At 37.4% G+C, this 23,186-nt stretch overlaps 1 protein-coding gene across 3 annotated transcripts in view; it reads left to right on the top strand.

The window, feature by feature from the left end:
- The window catches only part of SEMA3D (semaphorin 3D), a 228,905-nt gene that overhangs the window by 192,489 nt on the left and 13,230 nt on the right, over nucleotides 1-23,186 (top strand). For all 3 annotated transcript variants that reach the window (XM_086397191.1, XM_086397190.1, XM_086397192.1), the window contains 5 exons: nucleotides 6,103-6,325; nucleotides 8,207-8,295; nucleotides 10,077-10,118; nucleotides 12,980-13,137; nucleotides 16,681-16,745. In XM_086397191.1, coding sequence (XP_086253317.1) covers nucleotides 6,103-6,325; nucleotides 8,207-8,295; nucleotides 10,077-10,118; nucleotides 12,980-13,137; nucleotides 16,681-16,745 — 577 coding nt within the window. The remainder of the gene's footprint in view (nucleotides 1-6,102; nucleotides 6,326-8,206; nucleotides 8,296-10,076; nucleotides 10,119-12,979; nucleotides 13,138-16,680; nucleotides 16,746-23,186) is intronic.

Here is a 23,186-nt window from a genome sequence, read left to right as displayed (position 1 = left end):
TTCAACTGGCTTTCAGCCTTCTTTTCCAAAGGGACAGCATTAGCTTTTAAAATAAGATTCTCCAAATCCCAAACTATTGACTGTGTTCAATCAAGTTTTCATTTTTCTGGTATAGAAATCTCTCTAAAAGACAACCTTCAAAAACAAGAGATTTACCTGTCTCTACCTCTGGCTCTTCTAACTCTTAAATTGAATATAGCATCTTTCTTGCTCAAATATGTTATAAACTAACTCTCAGAGGAATAAAGGGGCTAGGATGGCACCTATTAAATTTGCATGTTTTACTTTATAAATAAAAATCAGACTGCTTTACACATTTAGCTTATTTTTCCCATTTTGCAAAAAATGAAAGCCGGGTTCAGTTGTTCCCCATGCCATGTCTTCCCTTGCACGGGGTCATCCCTCTGGTTTGTTTAAAAGGAAATTGCAACCTGCAGAGGAAAGCTCTAAGCAGCAGGGGGCGAAAACTTGTAACAGCTGTCTGGGGCCTACCAGGGGGCCAAGTTCTCTCATTGGATAAAACCCATTTTTCTCCTCTTATCCATTGCTTCCCACTGCACGATTGAAGGCCCTCTACAAACATGCAGATGTGCCAAGCATAACGTGATCACACCTAGTCCAGGTGGCAGCCTGCCAGAGAAGATAGATAGGCGTGGAACCAGGGTTCACTGATGCTGGGTTTACCCTTTCATCTCAGAGCTGCCTACCAGGTCCTTTTCTCCTCTGTGCTTGTGCTGGTATTGTTTCCAGCAAGATACAGACATTTGAGAGTTTTGAGACTAGCTCTCTGTGTATTTTTTACCCTTCAAATTTTAAACTTAGAGTTTTTCTAAACAGTAGGTGGAGACACAGATTAAGTTCCTTGATTTATTTCTTACAATCACAGGAGCTAAAGTAATGGAGGTCAGGCAAACGTTAGAAAGCTGGGGGCAGAAATAAATTGCCCTCTACAGTATATTCAGATGGACTGAGTCAACAGGTAGAACTTAAAGTTCATACGTACAGAGAAAACTTGGCTAGATTGTGAATACCTGGGATGTATGGTTGCAAATGGAAAATCTTGTGGAAGGAAAATAATTGAAGATGGTTATTTAGATGGAGCATTTCCCCACACATTATCTTTCTCCTTTATGGAATTCTTCCCTAGTTTCTATTTACCTGCATAAGATGCTTGGCATCTCAAGTTATTTTTAGATCTCTGTGTGATGCAGGTATATGATATCAAAGGGGGAAATTCCCCTGGTTTTTAACATACTAAAATAACAATATTTGGTTCAAACTGTACTGTCTTAAACCTCAGGGAGTATCTCTACCAAATCACTTTCATTTGTGAAAGCAGAGTGAAGATGCAGACCAGAGAGATCACACACAGCAACCTAGAGGATAAAGATCTTATCCAAACACTGGCTGCATGCCATGAGGAAAAGCTGCCATATGAAAAAAATACATTTTCAAAGATCATTTTATAATAGGCAATAGAAACCAGATTTCCTTTCTTTTTATATTTTCTTAGATTTTAATATAGTTAAACCTGTTTGTCAGAAGGTGAGCAAGGAGGAAAATTTATACTTGTTTTTTGATAAATGGTCATAGCTTCATTTGCCTATACTTTCTCACATTAAAATTTCTTATAATTTGAATATTTGATGTAAAATCTGGCTTGAATGGTACAACATATCTTTTGAAATATTGGCTACTCTGTGATTGTAGCTACACAGTCAAAAGAGCTGATTTTCTTAAGTTAGAGAGCTGTTTCAAAGATGTAATGCAGGCAGAAATCTTGCATTTGCTTTGATTTTAATGATAGACCCGCCAGATAGCACCATAGGAGTTTTAAGCTATAAGCCCACTATGAATGGCCTTTGACTGAAACATGCAGCCTGTAATTGGGCAAGAGCTTTGTATCATTTGAGCTCCATATCCACTTTGAGTTACAGCTTAATCTGCTTAATACAGGATTTCTTCCATTATCTAGTTGACAGATTTCACTTGGCTAAGAGCAAAGTTCTAGAAACAGTGACTAAAGATACAGATATAGGTTCAGACCACCAACCAGCTAAGAATATGCTCAGTAAGTACCAAATGGCTAACATGCTAGGACATTTCTAACCTCTTTAGTGCAGATCCGGGACAAGACAATAAAACTGATCAAGAGAAGATCAGTTTCTTTTCACATGCAAGATTTTTATGACAGATAAATATATTCTTAAGTTATTTATGGAAAATCACTAACAGATTTTTTTTAAATTACAACTTCTTTGATATTTCTTATAATTTGGTGAGCTATTACAATTTTATTGCTGTAAATTTAAGGTCAGGGTCATTTATTGTGACTAACTCTAGTATGTTTAGTTCCATAGAATGACCCTGGTGAATGCTTTCACTGAGAAGTACAAATTCAGCCTTGACAAGATTTTAATTAGTGTAGTGATAGTGAAGTCGCTCAGTCGTGTCCGACTCTTTGCGACCCCATGGACTGTAGCCTACCAGGCTCCTCTATCCATGGGATTCTCCAGGCAAGAATACTGGAGTGGGTTACCATTTCCTTCTCCAGGGGATCTTCCCAACCGAGGGATCGAACTCTGGTCTTCCGCATTGGAGGCAGACGCTTTAACCTCTGAGCCACCAGGGAAGTACTGGATATAAACAACTCAGTTCAGTGCAGATTATGATTCCAACTTGTTGAAGAGCTAAAATATGGAGAAAGCAAGACTCTCTTATAAACTTTCCTAATACTGCTCATTTTCTTTTCGATGCTTTCCCCATATAGCTAAATTTTTTCATTCCCAAAAGAAATGTATTAGCCAATTAAGAATTCAAGTGTAACAACAGCATTATTCTGAGATAAATTCCTAAACTATAATAAAATAAAGTATATTTAGTTTGTGGGAGGGGAGATATTTGATGAAAAAAGTCAAATATGAAGCAATTCCCTTTTCATAATTTTGGATAGAGGCACATCAAATTCATTTAATTTGTAGCAGTGTAAAATTTTTACTTTTACCACCAGGGGGCAGTGTATACTAACTATTGAATTAGTGGATGCCAAAAGGTACACTTGAAGAGATGGTAGACAAGTGAAAATTCCCTGAGGGTTTCTCCACAGATTGTTTAGGGGAAGAGCTGTTGAACTGCTGAATTGTTCACAGTAAATTTTCACACCAGTTATGAAAAGCTAAATGATTATAATGTCAAACTATTAAAGCTGTTTTACAAGTAATTTTATGACATGTTGATTAGTTCCATTTTATTTTTTAACAATCATGGTTTTAATTTAAAACTGAAATTAAACATTAATTAAAGGAAGTTGAAAATAATGGTGTTTGTAAATAACTTTCTTTCAACTCAAATTTCATGTACCTTTGTAAAAAATAGAGCTCATTTTGGAAACTTTAGAAAATACAGATAAATGGATACAATTTAGATGTTTCTTTTGAACTTTAATAAGCAGGATACTTTGTTTTGTAAGGATCTCTTTGATGACCATTAGCCATTCCATCTGCCAACAAGTTAAGACAGTTGTCTTTTGAGATCTGAATTCAAGAAGAGAACAGTGTAAAAGGCAATAGAAATATCTATCACGGGGGTTTTATAGTCAGTTTTCTGAAGTTATACTTCTTGGAAGAAAAGATATGGATGGGAATTACCAATTTTCACCTATGCTAACACAACTAAAAAAGACTATTTCAAAAACTGGAGCCCAAATGGACATGGATAAAAGATTTAAAATGTGTGCACTATTAATGTTTCATTGAGGTATAATTGACATATAGTATATTAGTTTCATGTGTATAACATAATTTGATATTTGTATACACTGAAAGAAATGGTATGGACCTAACAGAAGCAGAAGATAATAAGAAGAGGTGACAAGAATACACAGAACTGTACAAAAAAGATCTTCACGACCCAGATAATCACGATGGTGTGATCACTCACACTCACCTAGAGCCAGATACCCTCGAATGTGAAGTCAAGTGGGCCTTGGGAAGCATCTCGACGAACTAGTGGAGCTAATGGAGGTGATGGAATTCCAGTTGAGCTATTTCAAATCCTGAAAGATGATGCTGTGAATGTGCTGCACTCAATATGTCAGCAAGTTGAGAAAACTCAACAGTGGCCACAGGACTGGAAAAGGTCAGTTTTCATTCCAATCCCAAAGAAAGGCAATGCCAAAGAATGCTCAGACTACTGCACAATTGCACTCATCTCACACACTAGTAAAGTAATGCTCAAAATTCTCCAAGCCAGGCTTCAGCAATACGTGAATCATGAACTTCCAGATGTTCAAGCTGGTTTTAGAAAAGGCAGAGGAACCAGAGATCAAATTACCAACATCTGCTGGATCATGGGAAAAGGAAGAGAGTTCAAGAAAAACATCTATTTCTGATTTATTGACTATGCCAAAGCTTTTGACTGTGTGGATCACAATAAACTGTGGAAAATTCTGAAAGAGGTGGGAATACCAGACCACCTGACCTGCCTCTTGAGAAATTTGTATGCAGGTCAGGAAGCAACAGTTAGAACTGGACATGGAACAACAGACTGGTTCCAAATAGGAAAAGGAGTACGTCAAGGCTGTATATTGTCACCCTGCTTATTTAACTTAAATGCAGAGTACATCATGAGAAACGCTGGGCTGGAAGAAGCACAAGCTAGAATCAAGATTGCCAGGAGAAATATTAATAACCTCAGATATGCAGATAACACCACCCTTATGGCAGAAAGTGAAGAAGAACTAAAGAACCTCTGGATGAAAGTGAAGGAGGAGAGTGAAAAAGTTGGCTTAAACCTCAACATTCAGAAAACTAAGATCATGGCATCCGGGCCCATCACCTCATGGCTAATAGATGGGAAACAGTGTTTGATTATTTTGGGAGGGCTCCAAAATGACTGCAGATGGTGATTGCAGCCATGAAATTAAAAGACGCTTACTCCTTGGAAGGAAAGTTATGACCAACCTAGACTGCATGTTAAAAAGCAGAGACATTACTTTGTCAACAGAGGTCTGTCTAGTCAAGGCTATGGTTCTTCCAGTGGTCGTGTATGGATGTGAGAGTTGGACTACAAAGAAAGCTGAGCACAGAATAATCGATGCTTTTGAACTGTGGTGTTGGAGAAGACTCTTGAGAGTACCTTGGACTGCAAGGAGATCCAACCAGTCCATCCTAAAAGAGATCAGTCCTGGGTGTTCATTGGAAGGACTGATGTTTAAGCTGAAACTCCAATACTTTGGCCACCTGAGGCAAAGAGCTGACTCATTTGAAAAGACCCTGATGCTGGGAAAGATTGAGGGCGGGAGGAGAAGGGGACGACAGAGGGTGAGATGGTTGGATGGCATCGCTGACTCAATGGACATGGGTTTGGGTAGACTCCGGCAGTTGGTTATGGCCAGGGAGGCCTGGCGTGCTGCAGTTCATGGGGTCGCAAAAAGTCAGACACCACTGAGTGACTGAATTGAACTGAAAGATGATCACAATAGGTTTAGATAGCATCAGTTGCCATCCATAGTTATTTTTTTTTTCTCTTGATCAGAACTTTTAAAATTTATTTTCTTAGCAACTTTCAAATACGTAATACAGTGTCTGTAACTAATAGCCACCATACATCACCAGGACTTATTTTGTAGCTAGAGGTTTATACCTTTTGACTCCTTTCACCCATTTTGCCCATCCCTCACCCCCAACTTCTGGCAGCCACCAATCTGTTCTCTGTATCTACGAGCTCTTCTGTTTGTCCCATTGTTTAGATTACACATATATAAGTGAGATCATACAGTATTTATCTTTCTTTCTTTGACTTATTTCACTTAGCATAATACCCTCGAGGTCCATCTATGTTGTTGCAAATGGTAAGATTTCATTTTTTGTGTGGCTGAATAATATTTCTTTGTAATATTTTAGAATATTTTTGAAAGCAAAAACTTGATTTAAATACACTCACGGCGAACTGTATGTATTTATATCTTGATGTGAGTTCATGTTGATCCTATTGACCATTACTTTAATATTACCAGTAATAAACTTTAAAAACTTTGAAAGTAAATGAAATTTTCTCAGGTGCATGAATAATGTCTTTACTCCCCGCCTCATTTCTTTTCAGTGTCCAAGCAAAACCTATGACCCACTGATCAAATCCACCCGAGATTTTCCAGATGATGTCATCAGTTTCATAAAGCGGCACCCTGTGATGTATAAATCAGTATATCCAGTTTTGGGACGACCAACGTTCAAGCGAATCAATGTGGATTACAGACTGACACAGATCGTGGTGGATCACGTCGTCGCAGAAGATGGCCAGTATGATGTGATGTTTCTTGGAACAGGTATGCTAGGGCCAGGTTATGCTTTCTTTCACATGAATTTTTCATTAGACAAACAAAAAATTCAGAAAAGTCTACTGATCAAAATCAAAATGAGTAATTATTAGTTCATACCTCATCACTGTTTTTTTTTAACTTGCATAACAAGTGCTTTTAATTGACCATCATACCTATCTTCCAGCTTCCATTTGAGTTGTGTGAGATTTCAAAACATATTTCTGTAATACAAATGCAGTGTGCCTGCTATAGATGAGGTGCTCAATACATATTTGCTGAATGACTATGGACTAAAACAAGTAGGCAAAGAAAAGTTTCTCTATCTTCAAACTTCACATTTCTTTCTTTCTACAGAGATATTTGACAATTCTATCCCAAAGGATCCCTTCACCCAGTTTTGAGAATCCCTGACTTAGCTGACATAAGATGGCTTTTCAAAAAAGTTAATCATTAATTTGTAAATAACTTAAAGTAAGAACTTCTTGGTAATTATTTTTCCTGCCCTTGAATTTTCTGGATTAATTATTCATTATTAGAACCCATTTTATTTACTTTTTGACTGCCAGCTTATTAAAATGATTACTTTTTCTAGGAAAAGAAATATTATTTGGTGCATTTCAAAAAAGTAATATCTAATAATGTACTGTGAATTCTAATGGCAATAAAAATAGCATGTATTTTTAAAACAAAAGCACTGCATCTGGATAATGTATAATTTGATGAATCAAGCATTGCTTAAAAAAAATAGAATTTTGATGAGTTTTGAAGAAATTGACACTTTTACTAAAAAAGGTTTTTAGAACTATCCTAAAACAATTTTAGGATAATTTTACTTCTAAAAGTGTATTGGTTTTACAAAAGTTAGGAAGCATTCAAGAACTCCTATTGTCAAACCTGATTATGCTGCAGATGGTGGTACCAAGGCCCAGGGGAAAAAAGTGGCGTTTTCTAGACTACAGAGATTACTACTGAAGCATCAAAACATGAAATAATTAGTTTGTCATTAATTCTAATGAGTTTGCCTCTTAATTGCATGGCCCACCCGAAGCTCATTCCTAGCTCTTCAACATTTCTGGGTCAGAAAAGCCATTTAGCCACTAGGTGGTACTACCTAACTTTTATTGAGAAAATTATAAGGATACTGAGGTAGACTTATTTCCAAATATGGTATTTGGAAAATGTATATTTAATATTTTTCAAAGATTCTAGAATCATTTAAAAACAATTCACGCTGCTTTGTACAAACAGGATTATTACCATACATGTTTACATACTCCGACCACAGTGCTCAGAAGTTTATAAGCAACTATTTTTAATTTATTTTTATACAGGTCAGTCTAGACATTAATCTCCAAATGGAAATTTTTTTTCTTTTTCTAAAATGTTCTTTTGATCATCTTTCTGTAATTACATGCCACCTTGTGGAACTGCAATGTATTATTAATCTTGTGATAATTTAAAATTCTAAAATAATTTTCGATAAAAACTTTACTTTCTAGCCCATTAATGTTTCTGTCAGTTAAATACATTTGATTAGTAGTGGCCACTTTTCTCATATAGATACCTCATATGATGTTTCTCTTTTGTTGTCATTTCAACTAAGTTTTAAAGGAGACATAGATATTCCTGTGCTAGGAATACACTCCAAGTATGTGTCTTTTAATATTTTATTTATAAACATATGTTCTATGAGCTGAAAGCTATAATATTTCAGAAGAGGAGAATCATATATTAATACATTAAGCTTCATTTCTTGCATGCTTTATTTAACCTGATTTCTTGAAAGGCATTACGAAAAAAAAATGAGGGGAGCAATGTGAAGGTTGCTAATAAATATTTAAACATTGAAGTAGAAACATAAGAATCATGGGTAATGTATTTTTTCAGACATTGGAACAGTCCTAAAAGTTGTCAGCATTTCAAAGGAGAAGTGGAATATAGAAGAGGTAGTACTGGAGGAGTTACAGATATTCAAGGTAAGACTTAGGCCAGAGTTCCGGGAGAAGAGACAGTGAACCTAAGCAGTTCTTATATGGGACGTGTTTGTCTCAATATATCATCACTTTTTCTGGAGAAGTCTTTGCAGTTAACTCCTTTATTTTTTGTTTCCTTAAGTGAAGGAAAAAAGTTTAAAAAGCAACCAAAGTAGGACTCACTTTCCCCTGTAGAATATAACTGAGATTGGGACTCCTGGGACTACCCCTCATGACTGAGTTTTCCAAGCTTATGCTCAGACAAATCAGTACAGTAGATGAAAGCCTGGGATCTCTTTTACTATCCAGATGCTTTTCTGCTTTATAAATTTTACTTTTCAGTTTTTCCTCAGTTGAATTTGAGAAAACTGAAAAGTGTATAAATCATGTTTCCCTGCATTTGTATAAGGATTTTTTTTTTTTAATTGCATGATAGTAAATCTTTATGTATGCTAAGTTCCTCTCAATCGCCCAAAACATTAGTAGATCTAAAATAATAGTTCTCCAGATTTGGGGAATATCCTTAGACTTTTAACAGTAAATCTGAATTGTGGCATTCTTTGTAGATGTTCAGTGAGATTCAGTTCAAAGTTATTTTCTAAAAATGAAATTAGAAATAAAGTTGCATTTCTTAGAAGAGCTTTTGAAAAATATGTTGCGTCTTTTGTAACATTTTTGTTGAGACAACTTATTAAACTATACTGTTTCCATGTGAACATCTATTGTCATAAAAGAGAATAGACCCTCCATTGAGAGGGGCTCAAGTTAATTAACATGCCAGGTTCCACTGGTTCCTGTTTACACCGTGATGATACTAGTGGTCCAGGAGTTAACAAGAACAAGACCTGCTGTCTGCCATCTACTGAAAACAAAGCCTTGGGTAGTTCCCAAGGGAGAAGTCAATGTCAAATATAAGTGTGAACCCAGAGGCCAAATAAAGCCCCCACAACACATGTAGGCATGTTAGACTGAGTCTGTTCAGTGGTTGTTAGTGGTCAAGAGGAATTGTTTGGAAGGATTCCACTCTTCAGATTAAACAATGAACCTGTCTGCTTAATTCATTTAAAAAAATTATTTGATAGAACTTCCTCATTTAACATTTTTCTTTTCCTTTCTTTCATATACTTCCTTAAATTTTTTATATCTATTTTGAGAAATTAATATATAGGGAAAGATTGATGATAGATGAAAAGAATTTTAAACATCCCATCATTCTTAGTTTGAGAACTTTTCTGTTCATATTTTAAATTTTATGTTGCTTGCATAGAAATGTATTTCCTACAAATAAAACTTTCTCCCCATGAAATTATACACATCATGTTGTGTAGGGTTCTATAAAGCATATGCTCATTCACAAGGAGCACTATAACTCTTTAGAATTCTGCTACTTGAACAAGTTTTGAACTACTGATCTAAGTGAGAGCAGAAAGAGGCAATAAATAATTATGGAGATGTTCTTGTCAACACTAGTTTGAATTATGTGGAAGCAGTTAAGATAAGCAAAGTCAGAAGAGGGAGAAACCTTATGGGTAACTGGGAACAATCTGCAATGCAGAATGCCTTCACATATATTTAGGTAATTTTTCTTTAATAAGAAACTATTTTGATAATTTTTATTAAGGTTGAATCACTGCACATGGAAAGGAAATAGCAAACATTAAGATCTTTTTCTCCTCTACATAAAAGAGCCTTGAAGTTTACTCCAATTATCTTTGGTACAAGATAAAATATTGGCTACTATAAAAGACTGTTCGTGATTACTAACAGTTAATTTCTATTTTCAGCATTCATCAATCATCTTGAACATGGAGTTGTCTCTGAAGCAGGTACTTTCTAATTTTTGTGTAAAAATTAGCCACAAAAGGAAGACTGTTTGAATCAAAGTTTGTTTTAGGGAAAATCCACTGAGGCAGGAAGTTAAATTATAAATCTATAAAAAGCTTTAGATTGTTTCTTTTGTAACTGATTATTGGGCATTGTTTCAGCCTTGCCTTAGGAGACATGGAACCCAATTTCATTAATTGAATAATACATTCTCCCTTTCTTTGGCTCTTGAAAATTGAGCTCACTTCCCTAGTCTCATGAGAATGCCATTCTGTCAAGGCTGTAAAGTAATTCATGTAACAATAGAATACTAGCACTAAACATTAAAAATGGTTTTTAATCAGGGAGTGTAGGAGTTAGACTGCAGTGGAAAACAGCCCAATAGTTAACCTCCAACCTTCTACTTAATATCTTACTCCAGGAGTCAATTTCCTCAACAGTAAAGTTAGAAGAATAATATCTACCTCCTAATAAATTGGATGGTGTATGCAAAATTCTAGACAGAGAGCTGGAACTTTCTAACTGTAAAATAGATGGTAGCTAATAATAACAATAATAATATTTAATATGATGTCTCAGTTCTTGGATATGATACCCCAAACCCCAGTTGATTCAAGAGGTTCAGACTTGCATTACCATTTCTATACATACTCTAGATATATAAGTAAAACACATGGTAGGTAATATGTTCACCATTAAGTTGTTGCTAAAATTGTCTTAATCCGTAGAGTAAGTACACTTAGTATGATACAAGGATTAGGAAAATATCCAAGTAGATTTCTTCTTCAGTCTTTTCTGTTAATTTGTTCATTCATTCAACATTTACTTCCTGAAGGCCTGCTACTGTCCTTGGAGGGTACAGAAATGGATGAATGGCATACGTCTTCATCTCTAGAAACTCTTGTGGAACTGAAAGGCAAAGGCCCATGCAAACACAGTAGTGCAAAAATGGAACCATGTACTAGGAGACGGAAAAGAGAGAAACTGATGGAAAAGAGGGTCAGGGGAGCAGGGGGAGGAAGCTAAGAGAAAGGCAACTTGAGCTATGAAAGCTCTTGCAGTTAATCAGACAGAAAGAAGGATGGGATGGAGAAGCCAAGTAGGAGTGGGGAACACTTGAAAAGGTGTAAAGAGTGAAAGATTGTAACTTATCCTGCTAAGTTTGTGTACAGTTGGAGCAAAGAGCATACCTATGCTTATGGAGCAAGGAGACTAGAAAGGAACCTGGGGAAGTAAAACAGCAGAAGAGTAGACACATCTTTGCATGGATGCCCTCCTGAGAAGTTTGACATGTTTATCCAAGACAGTGAAAACCTTGAAAGATTTTAAGCAGGAGGGTGTCATGGTAAGATTTTCCTCTTAGAGAGAGCAGTCTGGTGTGGCAGTGTGGAAGATGGACTGAGTCCTGGGGTAATAGTAGGACACTTACAAGTGATCCTGGAAAGAGATGATAAGGACTTGAGACAAAGGCAGTGGAGAGGGAGGAGGAAGTAGATTAGAGAGTTCTGTATGAGAGAATGGAGAGATAAGGTGGCAGATGGAATGAGAGTGAAGGAAGATTCAGAGACAACTCCCAGATTTGTGCCTTGGGTGACTGGGATGCTGTCTCTTGGTCAGGTAGGGTAGGAAGTGACTTCCCTGGTGGTCCAGTGGCTAAGACTCCATGCTTCCACTTCAAGGGGCACAGGTTCCATCCCTGGTTGGGGAACTAAGAATTCCACATACCACACAGCTAAAAGAAAAAGAAAGATACGGTAGGAAGCGTAGATTTGGGGAATCAGTATGTGCATATTTATGTTGTTTTCAAGATACCACTGAGTCTTTGTACAGGAAGAAGAGAACTGAAAAGAAGGAAACCCAACATTCACTGCAGAGAAAGGAGTCATCAAACAAAACAGAAATCTTAGACAGAAATAAAGAGGGAGAACAGGAGAAAAGGAAGAGTTTCAAGGACATTTTAGAGAATTACATAGTAAAATAAATACTAAACAATATATGCATTTAGCCTCTTGGAAGTCTTAACTGGCAGATTAGTGGCTGGTAGGGATATAAGACAGATTGCTATAGGTAGAGTACACATCTGTTATTTGTGCCAGTATCTATTTCTAGATTTTTTTCCCCTCCATTTAAAGTTTGGTATGTCTGCTAGACTTGACCACATGTCATTTGAAGACACAGACAATGGCTTGTTCACTTGGATGATTCCTCCCCTCTGCCACCACCACATGTCCTCAAATAGATTCATGTAAGGATGTGAGGATGTGGTGCCTTATTTTTAGGACTTATTTTCAAAATGTAATTTCATTTGCTGAGTTGTCAGTATCCTGCAGGCTTTTACGTGTGATACAGCATCCCATAAGCCTCCTTAATACTTTCTTCACAGTGATACCAAATACTTTCTCTCTCATTTATAACTCATTTTCCTTCAGGGATCCATACTTCATTAGCAAATGAAATGGTTAGTTAAAACCACAGAAAAAGTTCTAGAAACCTCCTTTTGGTCATTTCTTATGGCAGGAGAAGACCGACAGTGTTGCCTATAGCATCTGTGCTTGATATAATCTACCAAAGTGTATTTTCAACTATTGAGAAAGAATTTGACATCTTAATTCCTCAGTCTAGCAGCTGGTTTTTTACCTTCTGAAATTACTGCCAAGGTTACTCTAGCTCTATAGAATGCTGTCCAGTTCAGGATCAACACCTTCAAACCACCATCCAGCCAGACTGAAGACTGACTTATCTTACTTTTCCTGTGGCACCCGAGGAGACAGATTTAGATCTGTGATATGATATTCAAGAAAGGGAAGTTCTTAAGAGTAGGCTGAAAGATGCTTCTAATGCATTTGTTTTGCCTGATTTGCAGCAACAATTGTATGTTGGTTCCCGAGACGGATTGGTTCAGCTTTCCTTGCACAGATGCAACACTTATGGGAAAGCGTGCGCAGACTGTTGTCTTGCCCGAGACCCCTACTGTGCCTGGGATGGACATGCATGCTCTCAATATGTGCCCACTTCAAAAAGGTGAGCATCACCTCACGTTAAGAGGAAGCCTTCCACTTTACATGACGAACAGCTCACATGAAGTTGTGAGTAAAAGTTGGCCAATTTCTCTTGTAGTTAGTTTAAAGACAAAACATACAGGAAACATGGTCTATGGTAGGGATATTATAACGTAAGTGTTTTATAGTTTTTCATAAAGCTAAATTTAAGGAGGATAAAATAGAATGTTCTGAAATCTAGAAATGTGGAGGTTTTACCACAGCAGGTTTGTTTGACACACAGCAAGCCAGTTGTGGAGATGCTAACGTTTGCAGCAGAGAACGGGGTTTATTCATGAGGCAGTCAAGCGAGGAGACAGGAAACAAGTCTCAAATCCACCTCCCCAAAGGTGAGAGACTCAGGATGTGTATGAGATAAACCTGAGACCTGGGGAGCCTAGGAAAGGTAACTGGAGATAGAAAAGTTGAGATAAGCAATGGCCTGTGCAGATGGAACTAAGCTACAGGCTTCTTCCTGGGATGCATGCTCGGAGGGTGGAGTTTTGGCCTCTGATGTCAAAAGGTCACTGGACACTCTCACATGCCCAGAGGGAAAGCCAATGCCCTAACTGGCTAGAGCTCAAACAGGACACACCCAACTCCAACAGCTTGGACAAAAAGTTTATTTGTTCAGGTTACCCGAGGCTTGGAGATATGCACCTTTTTGTAGCAACAATTAAAGCAAGCTTGATCAATGAAGCCCGTTACAGGTTTAATGGATTTAACTGATAACTCTTGATTTCAGAGCTTTAAAAAATTCTGATAATTGTTTATATCCTTTGCCTTCATCTTTGTCAGAAAGCACAAAAAGTTTGCTTTCTTTACTATTCTAGCCTTTGTACATTCTTCCTTTCTTCCCATATTTATAAATACGTATATACTCATAGTTCAGTTCAGTTCAGTCACTCAGTCGTGTCCGACTCTTTGAGACCCCATGAATTGCAGCACACCAGGCCTCCCTGTCCATCACCAACTCCCTGAGTTTACTCAAACTCATGTCCATCAAATCGGTGATGCCATCCAGCCATCTCATCCTCTGTCGTCCCCTTCTCCTCCTGCCCCCAATCCCTCCCAGCATCAGAGTCTTTTCCAATGAGTCAACTCTTTGCATGAGGTGGCCAAAGTACCGGAGTTTCAGCTTTAGCATCATTCCTTCCAAAGAACACCCAGGGCTGATCTTCTTTAGAATGGACTGGTTGGATCTCCTTGCAGTCCAAGGGACTCTCAAGAGTCTTCTCCAACACCACAGTTCAAAAGCATCAATTCTTCGGTGCTCAGCTTTCTTCACAGTCCAACTCTCACATCTGTACATGACCACTGGAAAAACCACAGCCCTGACTAGACGGACCTTTGTTGGCAAAGTAATGTCTCTGCTTTTCAATATGCTATCCAGGTTGGTCATAACTTTCCTTCCAAGGAGTAAGCGTCTTTTAATTTTATGGCTGCAGTCACCATCTGCAGTGATTTTGGAGCCCCAAAAAATAGTCTGACACTGTTTCCACTGTTTCCCCATCTCTTTGCCATGAAATGATGGGACCAGATGCCATGATCTTCGTCTTCTGAATGTTGAGCTTTAAGCCAACTTTTTAACTCTCCTTTTTCACTTTCATCAAGAGGCTTTTTAGTTCCTCTTCACTTTCTGCCATAAGGGTGGTGTCATCTGCATATCTGAGGTTATTGATATTTCTTCCGGTAATCTTGATTCCAGCTTGTACTTAATGTATGTTTTTGTAATACTGTAGATTATATACAGCTCACAGTACATCCCAGTGGTTATGTGGAATTTTGCTTTTACTCCAACTTGGCCAATTTCTGCCACCCAGATATGCTTAAATATCAAACTATGTCCCACTGTTTGTAACTTATTGCTTTATGTACTCTTAAAAGTAATGTCATTGTAGGCCAACAGTATCCTGGCTAGGAATTTATTTACACACACACAGGCAAAAAAGTACCGCAAATTATATGTTTGCTCATTTCAGCACTGTTTTCAATAGCAAAATTATTGGAAACAACCTGAGTGCTCATTAATATGAGTTATGGTGGCTGATATATTAAAATATCATTATTTTAAAATGTGGTTTACAGTAACACTATTTATTAAAGTATCACCCAAAGTATATTTTGTTCTAGGTAAAATGTCAGCAAACTGTATATATATATATATTTTTAATCTTTAGGTCTTAACAAGATAGCAGGTGAGCATACAATAGTCCTACTACTATATATTTACTTCTATTTTTTGAAAGTTAACTGATCTGTTAAATTGTAAATTCTAGTATCTCAGATTGAATGTATAGTACAAAAACAGACACAATGCCAAGACTTTTTTATATTCTCTGAAATCTCTGAATTGAATCTAAGTTTGAAGTAAAAAGTCACAACATTTTTGTTAGTTTTTGACGAAGAATATACTCATCCTAGGTAATCTTTGGGCAATGCTTTTCTTTTCTAGAACCTAAAAAACAGGAATGCTCATTAGTTGGTAATGAGCCTTCAGTTTGATGAATTGATCCTGTTCCTTACGAATCCAAGATTTAAAAACATTCTTGACCTTATGTACCTTATGTACCTTATACCATCATATTTTTTTCTTTTTGTATTTCCCAGGACTGCATCTCTGATCTTGCAGACATGCCACTGTGATGTTCTCCCTTACCTAACATAATGTTTGTGCGAGCCAAAAAATGTGTATGATAGATGAATCTTCCACAAGACTGTCATCCAGTCAGCGTTTCCCTTAAGGAACACCCTAGTATCACAGAATGTTCATTGTGACATCTGTGATCTCTGATGTGGCAACATAAAATAGCCAAAGCAAATGAAACTGCACACTGAGTGTAAGATTTATTTAATTTAGATGTAGCAGATTTTTTTATATACAATAGTTATCATTTTCTCTTCGGGAAAACATGTGACAATAATGTACAAGGCCATTACTTTATTGTTACTATTATTAGCACCACTATGAGAGAAACATTGTGAACTGTGTCAGTAGATAGAAATAACATCTAGCCATTCATGCCATTTCAAACTTGTACTTCTGTTTCAAATAATATCTATCTTGTTGTTTAATCACATAAATAATGAATCTTCGTATGATAAAGCATTTTATACTTATGTGTACTTTCTTACCCACTGACTAAAGCTCTTTTATATCTTATTACACTGAAAAAAAGAAGATACAAATAGTTACCCCCCCCCCATTGAGTGTAAATAAAAACTGGAGCACATTTATATTCAACCTGTTATACTGAATAATTTGTCAAAATCAAAGAAAAATTGTGGTGGCTAAATAAAATGCAGATCATCTTATTGCTAAAACAAGATCCATTCTGTTAGGACTCTACCTAACTAGTATTACTTGGATTAATGTTGCAGTGATTGGAATACTGACCTGCATTTAAGTTCAGCAGTGAAACAAGTACAGTTCTGCTTCTGCTACTGTTATTAGTATTAGATGTAGACTTTTTATATTCCAGATATCATGCTTGAAGTTCTAAACAGTTTAATCCCTTTTCCATAGGCGAGCTAGACGTCAAGATGTGAAGTATGGGGACCCAATCACCCAGTGCTGGGACATAGAAGACAGTAAGTATAGGTCTACTATTCTTTACTCCCATTGAAAACTGTAAGCCTGATCTTTGTGTGTCTTTTTTATTATATGACTTAAAACATCTTTTATGTAGGAAGATCCCATTTTGTGTAACTCTTGTGCTCTGGAAAAGCAATAGAAATAAATCAGCCCCCTGTTCACATGCCTAAGTGAATATAATTCTTTGTTATATTGTTATTTGTTTCATATGGCTTTTAAAATTCCTATACCTTTTCCCTCCTTTTTTACTGCCTTGTCCATCCTTGTAAAGTTTGAAACTACCATTAGAGATAAAGCAGAATATAGTCCAAAACATACAGACATTTAGACCGTCCCAGAAGAGACCCTCCAAGAAAAGTTTGATAAAAGGGCTGGACTTAATTGGAAAGAAACTTTAGGTAGCCTGTGCATTATTTGTATTCACTTATTAATTCATGTACCATTCAATCAGTAAATATTTATTAAGTGAGTTCCACGTGCATATAATTGACCTGGTCATACTTTGAGACTAAGAGACTCCTTAGATAACTTACAGTTCTTTGGGGAGACGTCATAAGGTACAAATCGTGATGTGGGAGTTTAGGGGGAAAAAAAAAATGAGCAATCACCAGAGGCTGTATTATTCAGAGAAAATGTCAAAGAAGGGAGGATCTTGAAAGTCTGAGTGTGAGAAGGGAGGAGTAGAAAATCGAGAGAAAGTCTGTTGAGTGACTCTGGTAACAGAGAATACAATCTGTAAACGTGTATATTCCAGAGCTTTAATTACTTTCCACTCTCAAGCTCTGCCTTCAGATAGAAAATATATGCACACAAGTGCATGCACACACACAAACACACATGCAACTGGAGGAAGAGCGGAACTGCCTTCCCGTCATCACAATGTGAGTAACCACCCACCACTGAATAAACAACCCACATTTCATAGTCTGTAACTGGTGGTCTGGCAGAGTGTTCTTAATTTAAAAACAAAACAATTGTTTATAATTTAAAGTATCATTCTTCTGAAAAACAAGCTCTAGTCCAGAATAGGACGTTTGTTTTCTTGTTCCAGCGTGCAGGTGACTCACTGTAACAGCCTGTGTTTTATTTAGCAATCATTACTGTGTGCTGTGCATACAGGTTTTCACACGTGCATATGAGATTAGCAGGGACTGTTTTAGGTACGGTGGATATGCTCAGGAGTAAAGAATCCTCCTGCCAATGCAGGAGATGCACGTTCCATCCCTGGGTCAGGAAGATTCCCGAGAGAAGGAAATGGCAACCCACTCCAGTGTTCTTGCCTGGAAAACCCCATGGATAGAGGAGCCTGGCAGGGCTACAGTCCACAGGTCACAAAAGAATTGAAAACAACTTAGCGACTAAATGGCAACAAATGAACAAAAAAGAAAACAACCTGCACATTCAGGGATTTTAAATTTAAGTGTGTGTTAGGGGAGGGAGCAAGCAACAAACATAAAAACAAGTAAAATATATGCCATGTTATGAGGACTTATAAAAGACTGTTGCTGCCTAAGGCACTCACAATCTCTGTCTCCACTTCATCACATCCCCTTCTTGTTATGCTCCATTGTACATTGCCTTTTCTAAGCACCATCACCACTCTAACTCAGTCCAGTTTTTGTCTAGATCACCAAGTGATTTCCTCCCTTGCCAAATCCAATGCACACTTTTTAGCACGCACTATTACTCTCTAGCTCCCTTGTCCCTGAAACACTTTCTTCACTTGGCTTCCATGCAGTGGTGCAGTGATATGCTGGAGCCAGTTTTTATGGCCCCATGAGAGCTGATTGTTTATTATGTAGGGGATTTTTGAGCTGGTTTTAAACCATTGGTACCTTGAATCAGCCATGGTGGGAGTTCTTATACCAGAAAAATCAGCAAGCTCTACAAATCAGGTCCTTGCATTTACAGAGATGGTCTCCCAGCACAGGTATGCTTCATGGCACCACATGGAAAACTTCGGGTTTTTCTTTTACCATATAGGCTTCTCCTTCTGAGTGTTCTTAACTTTCCTTTTCATTCTACTACCTAAACATTCCATCTCTGTCTATTCACTCCTTAACACCATCCATTTCAATACTATCAGAGGCTTTTTTTTTTAAATTGAAGTATAGTTGATTTACAGTGTTGTGTTAGTTTCTGGTGTACAGCAAAGTGATTTAGTTATTTTGTTGTTGTTCAGTTGCTAAGTTGTGTCAGACTCTCTATGACTCCATGGACTGTAGACTGCCAAGTTTCTCTGTCAATGGGATTTTCCAGGCAAGAACACTGGAGTGGGTTGCCATTTCCTTCTCCAGGGAATCTTCCCAAGCCAGGAATCGAACCTGTGTCTCCTGCATTGGCAGACTGATTCTTGACTACCTGAGCCATCAGGGAAGCCGTATATATTTATTCTTCTTCATATCTTTTCCATTATGGTTTAACAGGATATTGAGTATAGTTCCCTGTGAAATACAGTAATTGTTGTTGTTCAGTCACCCAGTCATGTCTGGATCTTTGCAACCCCATAGACTGTGGCACACCAGGGCTCCCAGTCCCTCACCATCTCCTGGAGTTTGCCCAAGTTCATGTCCATTGCATTGGTGATGCCATCGAGCTATCTCATCCTCTCATGCCCTCTTCTCCTTCTGGCCTCAATCTTTCCCAGCATCAGGGACTTTTCCAGTGAGTCGGCTGTTCACATCAAGTGACCAAAATACTGGAACTTCAGCATCAGTCCCTCCAATTCAGGGTTGATTTCCCTTAAGATTGATTGGTTTCATCTCCTTGCAGTCCAAGAGACTCAGGAATCTTCTCCAGCACCACAGTTGGAAGACATCAACTCTCTCTGGTGCTCTGCCTTCTTTATGGTCCAGCTCTCACAACCATATGTGACCACGGGGAAGACCATAGCCTTGACTATACAGACATTTGTCAGCAGTGTAACATCTCTGCTTTTCAACACACTGTCTAGGTTTGTCATAGCTTTCCTGCTGAGAAGTGGTCATCTTCTATAGAGTAGGACCTTTTTTTTTTTTTTAATCCATTCTAATATATAATAGTTGTATCCACTATTCCCACAACCTCAATCCATCACTTCCTTATCCCCTTCCCCCTTGGCAACTCTTAGTCTTTTTTCTGTGTGGGTGAATCTGTTTCATTAATAAGTTCATTTGTGTCATATTTTAAGTTCCACATATAAGTGACATATGGTATATGTCTTCTTCTTTCTGACCTACTTAGTATGATAATCTCTAGGATCATCCATGCAGAAATGCACATGTCATTATTGCATTTCTGTTTATGGCTGTGTACTATTCCATTATATATACATGTGTGTATATGAACATTATGAAAATCTTCTTTATCCATTCATCTGTTGATGGACATTTAGGTTGCTTCCATGTCTTAACTGTTGTAAATATTGCTGCTGTAAACATTTAGACTATGTGTGCGTGTGTGCTAAGTTGCTTCAGTCATGTCAGACGCTTTGGGTTGGACTGTAGCCCACCAGGCTCCTCTGTCCATGGGATTCTCCAAGCAAGAATACTGGAGTGGGTTTCCATGCCTTTCTCCAGGAGATTTTCCTGACCCATGGATCGAACCTGCGTCCCTTATGTTTTCTTCATTGGCAGGCGGGTTCTTTACCATTAGAACCACCTGGCAAGCCCATGATCTTTTGAAATTAGTTTCTCAAAAGCACTAGTCTGGTTCCTATCTCAGCCCTGTCTGCATTTGTTTCCTCTGTACCTGAAGAACTCTTCACTTCAGGTATCCACATGGCTCTATCCTCACATCGTTTTATTCCATGATTGAAATGTTAGTATCAGTGTTAATTTCTCAGAGACACCCTTTCTGACCAACCTACCTGAAATACCTTTCTTCCCTTCTATCCCTAATTATTCCCTAATCTGCTATTTTTACTTGTACTGCATAACACAGCCAGATACTATATTATCTATTCATTCACTTGATTACTTTGTCTCTGTCACTGGAATATAAAGGTGGTGAATTTGCCTGCCATAATCACTAACATATTCCCTTCATTGAAAGTAATGCCAGTGTGGTAGGCAAAAAAAAAAAGTCTGCATCATACTTAGGTGAAGGAAGGGATACTCAGAGGGATAGCCCTTGAGCTGTTCCTTAAAGAAACAATCACACTTTCCTAAGTAGATTAAGTAACAAGTATTAAAATCAGAAAGGACTCACATAGGTTTGGTTAAGTTCATGACCATCCCTATGTTATTCTACGGAGTTTGTGTTTACCCTGTAAGCGATAAGGAACTATTTCATATTACTAAGAAAAGTTGTTTTTAAAAATAAAAGTAATTTATTTTGGTAGTTTGGTGATTGATTGGAATAGGAGAAGTCAGTGATAGAGAATCAATTGTGAAAATTAAAGTAGAAATTAAGAGGGTATTTTCAAACTAAGGGTTTTCAATCTCAAGGAAGAGAAAGGGTCACATTTGAACAATTGTTTTTGGTAAAGAAGAGAGGAAATGAGTTACTTATAACCCACCATAAATATGCATTGCATTGACCTGGTAATCAAGTTTTGAATAACTGGCAAATAGATGTTTTCTTTCTTCCTTCTTTTGTTCATCAATTGTTATATACTGTGATACTGCACGATTATTAATGATAGTGTTAAAACAATGTTAATTGTATATAATCTTGCTGCACTGACATCAGTGACATGTCCTAAGTGTATTATGAAGAAACATTCCAGATATTTCTCTATTAAAAAAATTTTTTTGCTTGCAATCTGAAAGATTAAAATATTCTTTAAAATTGTTTTACACTTACATGAAAGATACATATTCTACTCTTTAAAAACATTATTGCATGCAAATTTTGCACCTTTAAAAATGGATAGTAATAAAACACTTGTGAAAGTGCTGCACTTAATATGCCAGCAAATGTGGAAAACTCAGTAGTGGCCATAGGACTGGAAAAGATCAGTTTTCATTCCAATCCCAAAGAAAGGTAATACCAAAGAATGCTCAAACTACCACACAATTGCACTCATCTCACATGCTAGTAAAGTAATGCTCAAAATTCCCCAAGCCAACCTTCAACAGTTTGTGAACTGTGAACTTCCAGATGTCCAAGCTGGATTTAGAAAAGGCAGAGGAACCAGAGATCAAATTGCCAACATCTGTTGGATCATCAAAAAAGCAATAGAGTTCCAGAAAAACATCTACTTCTGCTTTACTGACTATGCCAAAGCCTTTGACAGTGTGGACCACAACAAACTGGAAAATTCTGAAAGAGATGGGAATACCAGACCACCTGACCTGCCTCCTGGGAAATCTGTATGCAGGTCAGGAGCAACAGTTAGAACTGAACTTGGAACAACAGGCTGGTTCCAAATAGGAAAAGGAGTACATCAAGGCTGTATACTGTCACCCTGCTTATTTAACTTATATGAGAGTACATCATGAGAAACACTGGGCTGGATGAAGCACAAGCTGGAATTAAGATTGCTGGAAGAAATATCAATAACCTCAGATATGCAGATAACACCACCCTTATGGCAGAAAGCGAAGAAGAACTAAAGAGCCTCTTGATGAAAGTGAAAGAGGAGAGTGAAAAAGTTGGGTTAGAACTCAACATTCAGAAAACTAAGATCATGCCATCTGGTTCCATCCCTTCATGGCAAATAGATGGGGAAACAATGAGAGACTTTATTTTTTGGGGCTCCAAAATCACTGCAGATGGTGACTGCAGCCATGAAATTAAAAGACGCTTGCTCCTTGAAAGAAAAGTTATGACCAACCTAGACAGCATATTAAAAAAAAGCAGAGACTTTACTTTGCTAACAAAGGTCCGTCTAGTCAAAGCTATGGTTTTTCCAGTAGTCATGTATGGATGTGAGAGTTGGACTATAAAGACAGCTGAGTTCTGAAGAATTGATGCTTTTGAACACACACATATATGTTTAAATTTACAAATAGAAAATTTTAAACTCAGAGATAAACATTATTGGAATATTCAGTAAATTAGTTTGTAGTAAAACTGATGTGGGGATGACTGTGTCAAAGGGTCACTATCTGCTGATTTGAAGATGGATTTCATATAATCAGCTCACTATTTCACTTTTCCAGTTGATTTCACTAATTTTAACATTTACTTAATTGACTAGTTCTTTTGTTGAATCCATCTAATTGAATTTCTCCCAAGCTCTTGCCCTGTCGCCTAACAATCAGCCTGCATCCTCCCTGCTTTGTTCATGAACTCCCTTTGCTCAGGAAAACAGTCTCTGTTACTGTGAAATGATGCATTTCTTTCTTCTCCTTGATCTGCACTGGTGATCTTCCTGTGCATTAGGAATTTATTATCTGAAAATCGTGGCTATAATCTATTGAGTGGGCAGAGAGAGAGAGTGGATAGACTACAGATTTCAAGTGGAATCCATGCATTTTGACAGTTAGATAAGGTTAATTCATAATAGGGTC

The sequence above is a fragment of the Bos grunniens genome, chromosome 4 (assembly GCF_055505025.1).
Source record: "Bos grunniens cultivar Pamir isolate PY7600 chromosome 4, Bosgru_T2T1.0, whole genome shotgun sequence".
Taxonomy (NCBI): domain Eukaryota; kingdom Metazoa; phylum Chordata; class Mammalia; order Artiodactyla; family Bovidae; genus Bos; species Bos grunniens.
The sequence above is the reverse complement of the archived record's forward strand: the minus strand, read 5'-3'. Positions and strand labels throughout refer to the sequence as shown.